This window comes from Echinops telfairi, unplaced genomic scaffold, assembly GCF_000313985.2.
Source record: "Echinops telfairi isolate 266 unplaced genomic scaffold, ASM31398v2 ScPeMD7_3509;HRSCAF=4178, whole genome shotgun sequence".
NCBI lineage: Eukaryota > Metazoa > Chordata > Mammalia > Afrosoricida > Tenrecidae > Echinops > Echinops telfairi.
Genome location: NW_022107407.1, coordinates 196,008 through 214,400, shown reverse-complemented (window position 1 = coordinate 214,400; position 18,393 = coordinate 196,008). Strand labels below are relative to the sequence as shown.

At 37.0% G+C, this 18,393-nt stretch overlaps 1 protein-coding gene across 2 annotated transcripts in view; it reads right to left on the bottom strand.

Annotated features, from left to right (window-relative positions):
- The window catches only part of MTR (5-methyltetrahydrofolate-homocysteine methyltransferase), a 179,638-nt gene that overhangs the window by 70,463 nt on the left and 90,782 nt on the right, over positions 1-18,393 (bottom strand). For both annotated transcript variants that reach the window (XM_045294252.1, XM_004709823.4), the window contains exon 15: positions 17,924-18,109. In XM_045294252.1, coding sequence (XP_045150187.1) covers positions 17,924-18,109 — 186 coding nt within the window. The remainder of the gene's footprint in view (positions 1-17,923; positions 18,110-18,393) is intronic.

Here is an 18,393-nt window from a genome sequence, read left to right as displayed (position 1 = left end):
TAATCAAAGACAACAGTAACAAAAAGATGACTGTGCCCCAGGGGGATGATCAATAGGACTGTTTACCATAAATTAACAAGGTGGTTTTGAAAGGGAGCCAAAGGCCGATAATTTTTTTTTTTTAAACAGAGCCAGGAATAGGATTTGGCCCTGCTTGATACTCATCCTCAGGACAAAAACACAGAAGCTGCGGGGACTATAGCAAAATGTGGTGAAAGAAAGTAGATGGTGCCTGGTTATCAGAAAACAATAGTGCCTGGGGTCTTAAAAGGCTTGTCTCCAAACAAGCAGTCACCTAAGTGACATGTCAACTAAGTCCACAAGGAAGAAGCACACCAACTTCAATCACCAAAGGGTTGTAAATTAAAAATCTGAAGTCGTAGGAGAGAATAGTATCAGATCTTAAATTGTGTAAAACCAATTTGCAGAAGGTTATGGATGACAGTGGGAGGCCAAGATCCATTTGTGGGAACTACATAGGAAATAAGTCTCTGGTGATCCCCCTCTATCCTTAGTAGAAGGATGGGAAGGTCACTAAACAGAGTGCACTGGAGAGATGAGAAGAGAAGATCAAAATGATAAACCTGACTTGAATAGTTAAAACCTTGTCAGCTCTGATGCACACTGGGCCTGATCAGGTTTTCAATATTTTCTGTGTTTGTTTGGTTTTTTTGGTCGTTCACATTGGAGTTTACCTCAGATGTGTTATATGTCATTTGGGGTCACCCTCTTGAATATTTGTTTTACTTTTTCTGATTCTCGGTATATGAAACGCAGGATTGATGAGTCTACAAAGACAGCGGGTAGAATAAGTTTCTGGATGGTAAAACAGGGCTGATATCAAGGAGTACAAGAAGGAAAAGAATAGCTTGAAACTGATTGCGGTAGCAAATCTAAAATACTGCTTGAAGTAATTGAACTAAGTAATTATATGTTATCTGTATTAACTCCCAATAAAATAGCTTAAAAAAACAACAAAGCCAACTCAAGATGACAGCTACTTTATAAAGTTCACGATGAGGGTATGATCCAAAAAGGCAGAGATGTTTAAGGGTATAGTCAGTCTTATTCTACTTGAGAAACTAAGTGAAAGCTCTTATATGCCTTATAATTAAGTATTTATAAAATTATTTCTTGTATTCCTTACAATACTATACACATTAATATCTAAGTTGTCAAACTCAATTTGTTTCAAATACATGTACAAGCACCGAAAAATTCCAGAACTGAACATACTTCTGCCATAATAATGGAAAATCAAATAATTGTTTCCAGGACCCCAAAATTAAAATTACAAATTCATTTTTCCGGGACTTTAAATTACTCTGGAGGCATTTCGTTTTCTCACACATCACTGTTTCAGGTACATTATTGCAATTGAATTCTTTCTTTTTTTTCCTTGTTTTAAATCATTTTATTGGGGGCTCATACAACTCTTACCACAATCCATACATACATCCACTGTGTCAAGTACATTTGTACATTCATTGCCATAATCATTCTTAAAACATTTGCTCTCCATGTAAGCTCCTGGCATCAGCTCCTCATTTCCCCCACTCCCCTCCCCACTTCCCCCTCCCTCATGAAACCTCGAAAATTTATAAAATATTATTTTGTCATATCTTACACTGTCCGACATCTCCCTTCATCCGCTTTTCTGTTGTCTGTTCCCCAGGGAGGAGGTTATATGTAGATCCCTGTATTCGGTTCCCCCTTTCCAGCCCACCCTATCTCCATGGGTCTTGTCAGCAGGAATATGTCACAGGAAGTGAGCGTGTGTCCTGCATCCAAAGAGCTATTTATTTCCATAGCATCTCCAAATGAGGTAATCAAGTTGCAACCTGATTGACAGGCTAAAGTCCACCCCATTCACTCTTAAGTATTAAATTGGGATTTGTGGTAGATTATGAAACTACAACAGACCACTCCATGTCAATTTGACACTTTCACACAACTCTTTAGCCATATATAATTTACAAACCGACAATAATAAAATCTGTACCTAACAGGATAAAACTGGAATGCATAATCTCAAACACATACAACATGTACCACCCTCATTTAAACATAACATTCTGTAAGTGAACAAAACAAAAGTATCCTATGCCTAACAACTTGCATTAAGTAACACCTACACTTTAATTCTAGAATTTTATGAATATATTCCTATGAATATATTTCCTCACCTATGAAAGTTTGTAAGTCAGCCACTTCATGTCTTTATCTGCTCTATTTTGGGTATACAATTTCTATACTGTCCACTTATATCAACTCAGTGCTCTAATATGACAATCAGATTCTTTGGTATGAAGAATCTTCATTCAAATTATAACCTTATGAAGTCTGCATCTATAAGCAAAGTCAAATCAGAACTGGCCATCCATAAAGTCAGCAGCAATAAGTACCAGCTCATAGGCTCAAATATTTTCTCTTTATTTGGTTGTGTTCTGGTCAACTCAATGTGGGCTGCCTCACTTACCCTCATCAGGGTGCCCATTGGCTACCTTGCCTTTAGACCATGGACACTGTCACAAATTCTCAACATCCTTAGCCCCTTTATGCTAGGTAATGAACTTCAGACCAGTCAACCCACTCCCATCTTCTCGTCTAGTTCCTGTGAACCAGGTCCACAGATGTCATCAACCCATCTCTTTATTGCTGCATTTTTCCCACTTCAACTCAACCCATCTCTCTATTGCTGCTTTTCTCCCACTTCAACTCAACAAGTGGATCCAGGTAGTCACCAGCCTGCCCACAGGTGTCCTATAATGTTCAGTCCTAGAGAAGTTTTCTTCATGGTTCCAGATTTTTTTCAAGCCTCAAGAACAAACTGCAAGTTCAAAATACAAAAATCCAAAGAGTCTCCCACCCCCCCCACCCCCCAAAAAATCTGTGAATAGGTTCTAGGCAACGCAAATGTCCTGAATATGCCAAAGCACTACGTGGGGCTTTTCTTTTCAGAGCCTTCTTTGAGGTCATTTCTTAACACATTAAAAGATTCAAATTTCAATGGCTGAAGGCAAGGCTTACAAACTATTTTCATACTTCCCAATAATCATTTCTATCAATCAGTAAATCAACAATAAGCAGAAGAAATCAGCATAAACAAAGTAGAATCGGAACTAATCTAAATTTTAAAAGTTAGATTCAATCCTTACTTACCTTATCTTAATCCTTATCTCAACTATTCCATTGATACAACATATGGGATTAAGCCAATGGCAGCATCAAGCCAGAGCCAGGCTGACTGTTAGCCATTTTGGCCTCCTGTCAGCCATTTTCACTAAAAACTGTTCTGAGAAATTCAAGGGGCAATTTTGTCCTCTGAGCTCAAAATATACATTAATCACATTCATTATCACCATTTCAGATAAGAATAACCAAAGACTGCAACCAAAGAAAAGAGTCAACATTTTAACTTCCCCTTTTCTTTCCAGAAAACAACTCAGAAAAAAAATCTGACTTCTGGCTAGCCAAAGATAAAACACTACCATCTCCATCTTTATGATTTGTTTCCCTAGTAGCCCACGCCCAAGGTACAATAATGTCTTAGTCCGGATAGACTAGAGAAACAAATTCATAGACACTCATATGTGAATAAGAAACAGCTTTATATAAAAGAGCAATGGAATATTGACAAAACATCCCAGTCCATAAGTCTGATATTAGCCCATATGTCCTATAACAACAGACTCAGGCAACACATGCAATGATGCTGAATGCAGAAAGATAAAAGGCCAGTAGGTGGAAAATCTTATGGATCCAGTAGCAGAGGAAGCATCTCAGTGAGGGCAGGGGTCTCCATGTGGCTCCATCAGCTCAGGGTACTAGCTTAGCTCCATGAGTCTAGTCCACAGGAATGTCTCCCAGAGAGTGAGCTTGTGTCCCGCATCCAATGCGCTATTTATCTCATTAATGTCTCCAAATGAAGTTATCAAGCTGCGACCAATCAATGGAACAGTATTGAGACTGCAGAAATAAACCTAAACCGTTATGTTCAATTGAGTTTTGACACAGGGAAAATAGTATTTACATATGCAGAATATTTAAGCAGCTCCCTATCTTATATCATACAACTATTCAAAATAAATTAAACACTGAAATATATAAACTAAAATCACACAACCCTTAAGAAAACAAGGGCAATGCTCCAAAATCTAACTGCCTACAATAGATCATCTAATGTAATAGCAAAGCACAAACAGCAAGATACAAACCATAAAAGGGCCTCATAAAAATTTTAAACTTTTATCCACTAAAAACTTTACCTAGAAAGTGAAGACAAAAACAAAAAACTGAAGACAAAAACAAAAAACTGAAGGCAAGCTCTGGACCAGGTAAATATCCTCAGAATCATAAGCAGAAAGAATTTAATAACTCAAATGCATATAAAACTTGACAGCTTAGCAAATGGATGAATAACCTATTCAAAAGTGGGAAACAGACATTTCACCAGAGAAGACATTCAAATGGCCGCCAAACACGAGGATCAGGAAGAAAGATACAAGAAATTGCTGGAAGAATATCCCATGCTCGTGGATCGAATACTAAATATTGTAAATATGTCAATCTTATCTGACGCGCTGTATAAATTCAACTCAATCCCGATACAAATACCAGTATCGTTTTTGAAAGAAATGAAAAAACTGACTATCAACTTCATATGGCAAGGGGCAAAGTCCAAAATTAGCCAAAAAAACAAAAAAAACAAAACCTCCTGAAGAGGAAGAATGAAGTCAGAGGGCTTGAATTATCTGATTTTAAAACGTATTACACACCCACAGTTGTCAAAACATCATAGTACTGGTATGATGAAAGATAACCAGACCAATGGTAAAGAACAGAAAATAAAATCAGTGGCTTACAGACAACTGATCTTTGATAAGGGTACAAATCACACTGGGCAGAGCAAAGCTGTTATAGTAATCATTTTTCCCATTAGGTGAGCATCAAGCAACTCACACTGTTAGTACACCCAGTGGCATTGCCTGGGAAGGCTCTCTGTGGTCACAGTGAATTTTTTCTTAAAAGAAGTTTCACTCAAACCTTGTCTTTTATGGTAACTGGTTTAAGAGAACAGTATGAAGCAGCTGTGAAATTTTGTTTCCTGGTTGGGAAAAATGCTGCAGAAAATGTGATGTTGAACACAGCTTATAAGGACAGTGCTATGGGAAAAATTCAAGTGTATGAGTGGTTTTCTTGTTTCTAAAAAGGTGGAATGTTGATGTTGACAAACCTCGTTCCGGAGGTCTGTTTACTTTACGAAAAGACGAAAATATAATGCATTTGAAGTTCATTCCACCAGCTCAGACTGTTAATCAAGCTTCCTATTTAGAGGTTTGAAAAGATAGCGTAACAGTGTGCAACAAAAAGGCCTGATTTGTGGCAGATGGGGGGCTTGTTTTGGCATTATGACAATGTATGTACCTGCTCATGTAGCCACCTCAGTGCACCAGTTTTAAGGCAAAAACAGCATGCCTCTCTTGCTCCACCCACCTTACTCCCCTGACCTCACTCCATGTGACCTTTTTGTTTTTAAGAGGGACATGAAAGGACAGCAATTTGATGTCAGCCAACCAAACTATTTAGTTTGAAAAATATTTCCAAGAGTGGAATCACAGAATTGACAAATGTATTAAGTGTAGTGGAGAGTACTTTGATGGTGATTAGGTTGTTCTGAGAAAAAAAAATCTGGTTTCTTGGGTACTCCCTCACAGATTAAGCATTGGTGACATAGATGAGAAGGAAATCAAAATCCAGATTATCTGCATATTCTTGTTTTTTTTTTTAGAAATGACAGACACGAAGTATAAGTGACTCATCTAAAAGAAATAAAGGTGTTTTAAATTTCTTTTTAAAAAAATCTACAGACTGATGGCATGAACTCAAGGATTAAATATACTGTGGAACACACACTACGTATCCCAGTCTTGGCAATATTGGGAGGAGCAGTGGCTTAACGACTTTATTCTCATATCCCTGCCATAAACTCCCTGCTCTGAAAGCAATCACGGTTAATAAAATTATTTTTTTTAAAGAAAAGAAAGCAATCACGGTATGTCTCTTATTACAAAATATAATCTATTTTAAGAAAAAAATAATTATGGTAAAAAAATTTTTTTTTAAATTCAATTATGTGCTCTTAACCAGAAAGTGATGGCCTGTGTGTAGTCAAAGTATTTAGAAATGTCAGATTTTAGCAGAGCTCACAGAGGGTCGTGTAATCATGTTTGGACATGTTAGCAGGAGAAACCATCCCTGGAAGATAACATTATCCTTAGTGGTGTATAAGTACAGAAATAAGAAAAAAAAAAAAAAGAGCGGAAGAGCATCAAGGAGTTACACAATGGCTCTAACAATAGGCTCAAACCTAATAATTCTGAGGATGTTACAGAAGGTGGTGGTGTTTTGTCCACACAGAACGCAAAGCAGCTGACCGCACCTACCAATGCAGAGGTTCAGAGGAGGAAATGTGAGGATCAACCAGAGTCAAGGTCAACTACCTTCTACAAGTCAAAAGACAGGGGAAAACAAAAACGATTAACTTCATGAAGAAAGTATTTTCACACTAAAAAATCCATTCTGATGGTATCCAGGGTGAGAAGGGAAGGGAGCGAGGAGGAAGCCATGAGCTAGCTATGCTTCCCAAAGTGGGCAATACTGCTCTCTGAGGTTGATGGAATGATCCAGGGGTCCTGCAAATGCAGATATCTATATTTCAACCTGGATTATATGCTCTGATACAAAAGTGTTTAATTGCTGAAAGGTGTGGGTCTGAGTACTTTTTTTATAAAAGGGGGTCATTAATCAAATAAGTTTGGGAACCTATGGGGGTAGCTATTAGATAAGTGTCAACTTGCATGAGGGAATGGTAATAAAAGGAGGTTAAGAACACATTGGGGAGCTTGCAAAAGTTAAAGGCAACAGAGGCACATACTGTGTACACTCAAGTATAAGCCGACCTGGATATCAGCCGAGGGACCTAATTTTACCCAAAAAAGCTACATTAAAAATGTGCTGAAAAACTCAGCTTATACACGAGTATACACTGTCCTCCAATGGTGTTACCGTCCATGTAGATGTTTAAAAAGATACCAAGGTTGAACTGGTATGAAAGGGAGAATGAGAGTACACCCATGGTACATATAGTTTTAACAGAGGATATTTGTATATGTATTTTGCTTCAAATATTTACATGAGCGTGGTATAAAAAGGCACAGTTAGTAAAATTCTTGAAACACTTAGCCACACACTTTAAGGGATTGAGTCACTGGTGATGGGGGATCGGGACCAGAGTCTTGAGACTCTCCAAGGTAATCTATGCTCATAGCTGAGTTCACAAGGGCAGTGTTCTACATTGTTTGGGCAAGCAGCTTCTGGGGTCTTAAAAGCACAGGAGTAACCATCTGAGATACAACTATGGGCCTTTCCCTGTGTGGAACAAAGATAGTTGAAGAAAATTGAAAGACATACAGAAACAATTGGAAGCATGAACAACACATAAGGAGTCTCCCAATCCTGATACCAGCAGAACTGGATAGTGTCCAGCTTCTACTACAAACCGCTCTGAAAAGTATCACATTAGAAGTTTATGAATAGAGTTCAAGAAAAATGTAGAACAGACTAGAAATCATAAAACAGGCTTGTTAACTGGTGTGACCTCAAGACAATGGCTCTTAGTCACTCTTCAGGTCTAGAACTGAACTTAGGACCTGGTTAGAATATTCAGTCATTTAAGATCAAAAGGGCACCATTTACTTAAGAATAAAGGATTAAGTGGGGAAAATGAGGCATGGGAACAAGGAACAATGGGTAGAAGTGTAATAAGCAGTGGTAAATTGAGAAGAATGAAATGGGTAAGTTAAAACCAAATGTATATAAATTACTTAATGTAAAATGGATGATCTCTGTAATCCTTCAGCTAAATCAAAATCAAAAGTAATAAAATTTAAAAGTATTAAAAAATAAGAACACTATTGACTTCGGTATACCAGAACTATTGATAATACTGCACTGTTAGAAAATCCAAGAGCATCGACTAAAAAACACTGCGCGTCTATCAAAGTTCAGTAATGAGGCTCATTACGAAATAAAAATCTAAAGAAAATACTACCCAAATGGAAATTATATATAAAATAAAAAACTTTAAAAAAATCACAACAATAATAAACTAGCCTCTAGGAAAGATATGAAATCATCTATTTGTAGAAAACCACAAAACTTAATTGAATAAAAAAATGGAAAGATACACTAAGTTCCTGAATGGCAACACTGAATATTCTCAAGATGAATTAATTCTAACCAATTAAAACATAATTTTCAAATAATTTTTAACACTGGCAACTTTTAATGATAAATACATATATTTATGGGATGTTTGTTGTTTTATATATGCTTTATAAGACATCACATTTTATCCAAAATCTTTTTCAATAATCCTTCATAGTACAAAGAGAACTAAATCTAGAGTAATGCTAGAAATGTCAATATAAAGACACCGTAATTTACTTACAGGTAAAAAACCTATTACTTGAAAGTACCTATGAGACCAAAAATATAAAATATCTGTTGCAATTCAGAAGTTTCAGGATAGTATGACATACTTGGTCTTGGTTGTTGTTTTGATTGCACCACTGGTCTTTTATACTCAACCACATACTCAAAACATAACACCAGTTACTGAAACAAAGCAGCTATGAGTTTCTCAGCTTTGTTTAGTTGCAACAGTGGATTTTCCACTTGAAGGAGTTGCTTCTTTATAAGCAATCCTTTCATAAGCACCCTTTATTGGATGGCTTTATTGAAAAATCTGATTCTTAAATGATTATACTTAATAATGTTGTATTAACTCCATTGATACAAGATGCATTAAGACCAAAATATCAGTATTACTGATTTCTGAAGTTTGCAAATGAATGCTTTGTTCTAATTTTCAATACTGACTTCAGTTCTTTAATGAACAAAGATTACATTTATACTCACATTAAAATTATTTTCATTATGAAAATGTCCTTTTAAAAATGTCTTTAATTCCATCACCTCACCATAGCAATCATTTGACTTTATAAAATTTTCTTTCTCTTGTTATCGGTATTTTTACATTCATTTTCAAGCAGGCTTCAGGAGGTTTGTAGAAATTCTATTGTCTTCTCATTTCATTTTCCCATAATTCTTTTGAAGCATCTTCAATTTTGTCTTTTATATGTTCTAGGCACAGTCATGCAGCACAATGTATTTAATTAATCATGAAATACTCTGGATAATATCCCAATATAATGATACAACCTTGTTACTTATTTCCCCTTTAGTTAGGCATTTTGATTGTTACATTTTCAAAAATGCTAGTACATAATCTTTATATATCTATTATTCTTATAATGTTGAATTACTACTGTGTTGAGATAGTTTTTTAAAAGCGTTATTAGCTCAAGGGTATGAGCATGTGAAGGCATTATATTGCCTTTCAAAAACACTATACCAATATATACTAGTTTGCAATAATGAGGCACTTTATTTCACCGCTACTGTACCAGGAGAAACTTTGAATATTTTTAAGTTTACTTTTACTAATTAAGTAGAGATAAAACATAACCTTAGTATTTTTCTAATGTGAATTTTGCTATTAATAGCACATTTGCTTTTTTCCCTTTATTTCCTTTTTATTAATAAGAAAATTCAAATTCAAAACTAAACGTCTCAGAGAAGATAAGGCACTGTGCAGTGGTAAAAATCAAACCATGAGAATAATGTAGGATTCTGAAAAGGACATTAGTCTTGAAACGTGGCACATTGGGGTCAAACGTTGATTCCACCAGGTCCTAACCATCTGACTTTGATTAACAGTAACAGAAAAAACAGCTCCCCAAGATTGATCCCAATTCTACCTTACAAATCTGGCTAGACCAGAGGATGTACACTGGTACAGATAGGAACTGGAAACACAGGGAATCCAGGACAGATGATCCCTTCAGGACCAGTGGTGAGAGTGGCGATACCTCGAGGGTGGAGGGAAGGTAGGGTACAAAGGGGGAACCGATTACAAGGATCTACATATAACCTCCTCCCTGGGGAGATGGACAACAGAGAAGTGTGTGAAGCGAGACGTCAGACAGTGTAAGATATGACAAAATAATAATTTATAAATTATCAAGGGTTCCTGAGGGAGGGGGGAGTGGGAAAAATGAGGTGCTGATATCAAGGGCTCAAGTAGAAAGCAAATGTTTTGAGAATGATGATGGCAACAAGTGTACAAATGTGCTTGACACAATGGATTGATGTATGGATTGTGATGAGTCCCCAATAAAATTATTTAAAAAAAACAAACAGTTGCTATGAGGACCAAATGAGAGACAGTCTGCTAGTGGTTTTCAGCCAACATGCAGATGAAAATCACCTCTAGTACTGTAAAAATATGACATCAGGCTTCACCCTGATGTTGTTATTGTTCTTAATGGCGCCATCATGTTGCTTCCAACCCATAGAGATCCTAAGCACAACAAGACTCAACACTACCCACTCATGCCCCAACCTTGTATTGTTCCAATGCCAAAGCCCATAGTTTCAGCCACCATGTCAATCCACCTCTTCATCGAGGAGCTTCCTGTTTTTCATTGGCCCTCCACTTTACCCAGCATAATGTCCTTCCTCCAGGGAATGGTCTCTCCTGACAATATGTCTACAGAAGGAGCACTCTGACAGCACCTCTTCCATGACATACATGTTTGTCCTTTTAGCAGTCCAGGCTTCTTTCAATATTTTCCTCCACACCATAATTCAAATGCAGATTCTTCTTCAGTCTTTATTCAATGTCCAACTTTCACATGCATACGAAGCAAAGGAAAATACCATAGCTTCTTTAGGCACATCTTAGTCCTCAAAGTAACATCTCTGCTTTTCAATACTCTACAAGGTCTTGGGCAGCAGATTTACCTATGGTAATTAGCTATTTGATCTCTTGACTGCTGCTTCCATGAGCATTGATTGTGCATCCAAGCATGCACAATAAATCCTTGATAAATTCAACCTTTTCTCCATTTATCATGATTGGTCCAGTTGTGAGGATTCTGCTCTTCTTTACATTTGGATATGAATCCATATTGGTGGCATTCTTTGATCTTCAAAAAAGCGAGTGCTTAAATTCTTCCTCACTTTCTGCAAGGTTGTGTCACCTGCACAATATTGCAGTTTGTTAATAAGCCTTCCTCCAATCTTGATTCAACATTCTTCTTCATATTCACCAGCTTCTCTAATTGTTTGCTCAGCATACAGACTGAACAAGTATGATGAGAGAATAACCCTGAAGCAGACCTTTCCTGATTTAAAACCATACAGTATTCCCTTGTTCTGTTCGCACAACCGCCTCTTGATCCATGCACAAGCTCTGCTAGAACACAATAAAGTTTTCTTGAATTTCCAGTTTTTTCAAGGTTATCCATCGTTTATTATGGTCCACACTGTCAAATGCCTTTGCATAATCAATAAAACACAAGTAAACATCTTCCTGGTATTCTCTGCTTTCAGTCAAGATCCATTTGGCATCAAGAAGTGGTATCCCTTGTTGCAAGACCTGTTCTGAATCAGGCCTGACTTCTGGCAGTTCCCTGTCAATGTAATGCTGCAGTCGTTGTTGGATGGTCTTCAGCAAAATTTTACTTGATTTTAATATCAATTATATTGTTCTGCAGTTTGAGCATTCTGCTGAGTCACCTTTCTTTGGAATGAACACAAATATGGATCTCTTCCAATCATTTGGCCAAGTAGCCATCTCCCAAATTTCCTGGCATAAGCAATTAAGTGCTTCCAGTGTTTCATCAGCTTGCTGAAACATTTCAATTGCTATAATTATCAAATCTTAGGGCCTTGTTTTGGCTAATGCCTTCATTGCCTCAAGCTTCTTCTTTCAGCACTATTGCTTCTTGCTCACATGCTACTTCCTGAATGGTGAAATATAGACTAGTTCTTTTTGGTGCAGTGACTCTATATTCTTTGCATTTTCTCTTGATGCTTCCTACAGCATTGAGTATTTCACCCATAGAATCTTTCTATATTGCAATTCAAGGCTTAGATTTTTTTCTTGAGTTCTTTTAGTTTCTAATATGTTGAGCATGTTCTTACCTTTTGTTTGTCTAATTCTAGGCCTTTGCACATTTCATTTATAATATTTGGCTTTGTCATCTTGAGCTGCCCTTTGAAATTTTATATTCAATTCTTTAACTTCATCATTTCTTCCATTTGCTTTAGCAAGTTTCAGAATCTCTTCTGACATCCATTTTGATGTTTTTTTTCTTTTGTGTCTTTTTAATGGCCGTTTGCTTTCTTTACGAATGATAGTGTTGATGTCCTACAGCTCCATGAGGTTTTCTGTCATTAGTATTCAATGCCCCAAATCTGTTCTTGAGATGTTCTCGATGTTCAGGTAGGAAAGAATCAAGATAATATTTTAGCTCACGTAGATTTGTTTTAATTTTCTTCATCTTTATCCTGAACTTACATTGGATCAATTTCACAGTCAGCTCCTGGCCTGGTTTTAGCTGCTGATATTGAGCTACCCCATCTTAGCTTCCCCCATACATAGTCAATTGGATTTCTATGTATTCCAGCTGGGGATGTCCATGTGCATAACTGCCTTTTGTATTGTTTAAAAAAATTGTTTGCAATGAACAAGTCACTGGTCTTGCAAAATTTTGTCATGCGAACTACAGCTTTATTTCTATTACCAAGACCAGACATATTTCCAACTACGACCCCTTCCTCTTTGTTTCTAACTTTTGCATTTCCAATCACCAATAATTATCGGTCTATTTTGATTGCATGTTTGATTCATTTCCAACAGAAGCTGTAGTAGAATTCTTCAATTTCTTCATCACTACCTTTTGTGGTTGGTGCATAAATCTGTAATAATAGTTGCACTGATTGGATTTCCTTGAAGGTGGATAGATATAATCCTATCAGCGACCACACATTATTTTGAGACTGAATTTGCAATGTCCTTTTTGACAGTTACAACACCATTCCTCTTGATTGTGTCATTGCCATCATAGTAAATTACATGATTATCTCATTTAAAATGGTGAATACCAGTCTATATCAGCTCATTTATACCTAGGATTTTGATCTTTGGGCATTCCAGTTGAATTTTGATAACCTCCAATTTTCCTAGATTCATAATTTGCAAATTCCAAGTTCCAATCATAAGCAGATTTTGGCAGCTGTTTGCCTTTCTATTGAGTCATGCTCTAGCAGCAAATGCAGATTTCGAAGGCTCCATTCCCACAGACTGTACCTCATGGTGGTTGTCTCCACTCTGAGAAGGCAGCTCCTCCTCAATCTCAATTAAAGTGCCCTCTGACCTGAGGAGGTCACTGTCAGTGACCATTCATTAGGACACAGTTGTGCTTCCATTCATTAGACTTTCAGTATCTGACAATGTTTTCAACTCTCTGTATAAGGTTTTCAATAGCTACGTCCTCCAAAATGGGCAGCTGATTTCTTCTTCGCTGTCTGTTCTTAGTTTGGAGGCTTCACTGATATCTGTTCACTTTGCGTGACCCTGCTAGCATTTGAAATAACAGTGACATAGCTTCCAGCATCACAGCAACACACAAGCACCACAGCACAACAAACTGACAGACAAGTGATGGAGATAAGATAGAGCCCAGGTAACTGTTACTTAAAAAAAAATTGTCTAGCAATGAAAACACACCCCCCCTTCCCCTTACTAGTCCAAGTGTTTCTATGCATTCTTGGTTCCACATCACAGATACAAAGAATACACATTCCATTCTCACTCTCAGAATTGACCTTGCTTCCTACTTAACTGAGAAAATAGAAACAGTCAGAGGAGAGCATCCACATACTCCTACCGGCACCTTCATTGGCATAGCTAATATCTGCACTGAACACGCTGCCCGTGTTCCTAAGACAAGTTCTCTTCTTGTCTGATTCCAATTCTCTTAGCCACAGAAGGCCATGGATCTAGCAACTGCCTCCTTTCTCTCCTTTTCTTCCTCTCTTTGCTACCATTAGTTTTAAAAGCATGTTATGTTGCCACATTTATGGGCCCTTTCTAAAGCTTGTGGCCCACTCTGGTTTCTATCCTGTCTTCTTTACAACAAAATTCCTGAAAATAGCAGTCTATACCTGCCATCTCCAATTCTTCTCTTCCGATTCTCTCTTGAAACCACTCCAATCTAGCTTTCACCTCCTTGGAAATGGCACATCAAGATTGCAAATAGGGGCTCATCCTATTGGCCCTATCTATAACACTTTTAAAAACTAATTGTTCCCTTCTTGTTTTCACTTGGCTATATGATTCCCTCTTTCTAGTTCTCCTCCAAATAGGCTTCCTCTTGATTCTTCTGTTGACATCTTCTTTTTCCAAGCACTAAACAATCAGTTTCTAAGACTTTTCTCCACAGTCATTCCTAAACACAGCCACACTCATTGCTTTTAATGTCATTTAGGTGTGTAAATTTATCAAATCTGTCTTTAAGGTGGAATCCAGACCCATTAGGCAACTACACACTCAACATTTTGGATGTCCAATAGATACCAGAACACAGGATGTCCAACCACAAATTTCTGATCTCAGTGCCCTTCCTTTCCTAACTCATATCTGTTCCTCTCCTAGTCTTCTCCAGTTTTTCATCTGCTAGGACCCCAAACCCTGAAATTATCCTTGACGCTCCTTTGTCTTACAACCCACATACCCAATCTGGTTCTAGATTGAAAATATATCTAGAAACTAATGGCGCTGCACATCCACTATTCTTTTCACCTTGCTCCTAGACATTACCTCTCCTAAATTTAATTTCTACTAAGCCCCTATCAGCCATTCTCGACAAATAACCAGAGTGACAAACATTTAATAGATCATCTCTGCTCTTCTTCTCAAAACTCTTCAGTGGCTTCCTAGTTCACTTGAATAGAAGTGCAATGAAAGTCTTAAGAAGAGCCTATCAATGAAGGTACAAATGTGCTTTACACAACTGATGCATGTATGGATTGTGATAAAAGTTGTATGAGCCCCTAATAAAATGATTTTTTTTAAAGAGCCTATTAAAGCCCTATCTGGTTTGATCTTTTCTAATTTCATGTCTTCCTTTCCCTTACATTCTAACTTCACTGGACCTCTATTGTTTTTCAAGCATGACAATCATGTTTCTACTTCAAGACTTTCTCTCCTCAGAAACAATCTTTCTGCACTTTGCCTTAGTTTCTTCAGGAATATGCTAAAATGTCACCTTATCCTGGAGGCCTTCCCTAACCATTCTATATAAAATATCATCTGAAAATCTGCACCTTTGTTCTCCTGAGTCCCCTTTATCTTCTTTCTTCAACTCTTACTTAACAGTATCCACCATATATATTTTTTTTCATTTATTATCTCACCTTGCTTTCCTAAGAATATATTATACAAGGTCAAGAACTTTGATTTACCCCTGTGTTTTCCAAAGTAGGCAATACTGCTCTCTTTGGGGCAGTGGAGAGATACAGGGGGCTGCAAAATCGGATACCTACACGGTATCCTGAATTATGGACTATAGTAAAAAAGTTTTTAAATTGCCCGAAGTATCCTGAGAAATATTTTTTCTAAAAAGGGGACAGTAAGCCAAATAAGTTTGGAAACCTGTGGTTTGTTTCATTCAATCACCTCAAAGCTTAGAACAGGGTCTGGTACGTGAGGACCAAATACTCAATACATACTTGAAGAAATTACAGGAGATATATGAATGCATTCAACAGCAACAGACTGGTGTGTGTGTGTGTGTGTGTGTGTGTGTGTGTGTACGTACACATTTAGATAACGAGAAAGCTCTTGAAGGAAAACAAAACCAAGAAAACCCCTAAAGAAAGTATGAAGAGTAAACGTACATAGAGATTATCTCCAACGCAGAACAAAATACCAGACTGGAACTCTGTCCAAAATGTTCAGTAACAGAATAATAAGGGTACAAACAAAAATAAAACAATTCAAGTAAAATTCCTATAGCTAAAGGTCACTGAGTATGCAGACTGAGGTCTTCGAACGGCCATGTGATTTCAGAGCATGTGATTTCAGAGCAATGTAGACATTGGAAATCAGTATCTGACAATATTCAGCAGCAATATTCATAAGGTTTTTGGTGGCTAATTCCTCAGAAGTGGACAGTCTATTCCTTTTTCATAGTCTTAATTTGAAAGCCCTGCTGAAACCTCTTCATCAGAACAACACACAAGCTACCACACTACAGCAAACTAAGAGACAAACAGTAGATCACAAATATCACACAACCATAAAAGATGGGATTCCAATATCTATTCTCTGAAGTAGAAGGACCCCAGCATTTTGTCTAGTGGAGGGAAAGGCATTACAGAAGAACAATGCAACTCCATTTTTAACAAAAATTTTCATTTATTGGAACCTCTTCTGCTCTTACCCTTAGATACACACATGATTTTACATTGAAAATAAAAATGCATCATTTTTACAAAAAATAAAAAAAGGTTCTGCTAAAAAACAATTTCACAATAGTTTTTTTAAGGGGCAGAGAAAAGAATGGTACTCTAATCACATTACTTTATTATATACTAAATAAAAAGTCCCCATTTGAAACAATCCTACCCTTCCCAGTTAAAAACTACCAATTTTTTCTCTGTTTCTCTATGGACACATCAAACCCCATATAAATAAATTCTATTAAATAGAACTGGGATTGTGCAACTTCTATTTTCACTACTGAACACAGTAAATGCAAGCTTCCATCACCTCATTCTAACTAAAAAATCTTGCTGCAATGGAGTTAATGCAGACTTATAGCAATTCTATTTAACAGGGTAGAACTGGCCCTGCTGAATTTCTGAAACTGTAACTCTTTATGGCAGTAAAGTTGTCTTTCTCCCTCAGAGGGGCTGGCGGTTTCAAGCTGCTGGCCTTATGGTTAGCAGCTAGCTCAACACAAACCACTATTCCACCAGGGCCCCTCATTCTAACTAATATACCAAGATTTACGCAGTTTCTGTTAATGGACACTTATGTCTTCAATTTCTTGCTACCACAAACAATGCTATAATGATCATGCATGCATTCTCTTGCATATGCAATCTATTACAAGATTCCCAAGAGGGGCTGGGTCTTAAAGACATGATTTTTCAAAACTGTTTAAAATAAAATACTGAATAGATTTTAACTTTTTGAAAATTATGAAAGGCATAAATCAACAGTATAAATCACCAAATACTCACCATCCACTAGAATTTTCTCTAGACCAACACCTCCTACCTGTCTCTCCCAGATTCAATAGCAGCACAGTGGGAGCACAGAGAATTAATAGAACTGTTTGTGGTAGCAAGAAATTGAAGACATTATAAGTGTCCATCAACAGAAACTGTTTAAATTTTGGTATATTGTTTATCAAATATTTTCCATTTTATTTCCAGTTTCATAAAGAAAACCAGTATTTCACTATTGCCTTATTTTTACTTGCTTTAATAATTATGAAACCTCGCATCTCCTTACAAGTTGATTGGCTATTTACATTTATTTTTCTATCAATTGTTTGTTCATTTCTTCTGTGCCTCTACTATTGGGTTGGTTGGTTCATTCTGCTTTGAGATTCATAGAAGTCCTTTACATATAAGCCCATTGCTCGAACTCATGTTGCAAATAGAGCCAGGTCTTTTAATACTCAATTTCACATTTTTATGTCTTCCATATCCTAAGGTAAAATAAATATATTTTTAGCATTTTTCTAAAAAGGATTTGGTTTAGATTTAATCTTTAAACCATGTGGACTTTATTTAGTATATGGTGACATAGGCAGCTCTAACTTTATTTTCTTCCAAATGGGTATTCATTTATCCCAATAACACTTCTTCATTGATTTTATTAAATTTCTCATGCAGTGCTAAGGCAAACAAACAAAAATTATAGAAAATCACTCACCTGGCCTACTTCATCAAAAGCCATGATCACTACAGCAGCTCCAAACTTTTTAATCTTTCGGGCCTTTTCCAAGAAGTCATCCTCTCCCTCCTTCAGACTAATGCTATTGACAATGCACTTCCCTTGGCAACACTTTAACCCAGCTTCGATCACAGAAAAATTGGAAGAGTCGATACAAATGGGTACCTGAAATCAGAAGACGCAGAAAATCATTGGAGCCACAGTGACTACAAATACCATTCTAGGGGCTCCTAAACAGTCTCTAGTTCTTCTTTGGGCACTCATTAACAACTAGTAGTGTAACCAAGCAGTTCAAACCCAGCAGATGTTCTGTGGGGAAAAGATGTGACAGCTGCTTCTGTAAAAAGTTACAGACTTGGAAACCCTACAGGATCATCTACTCTGTGTCATAGAGCTATGAGTACGAATTCAACTCAATAGCAATTTAGAGCCCAAAATTAACAGGAGTC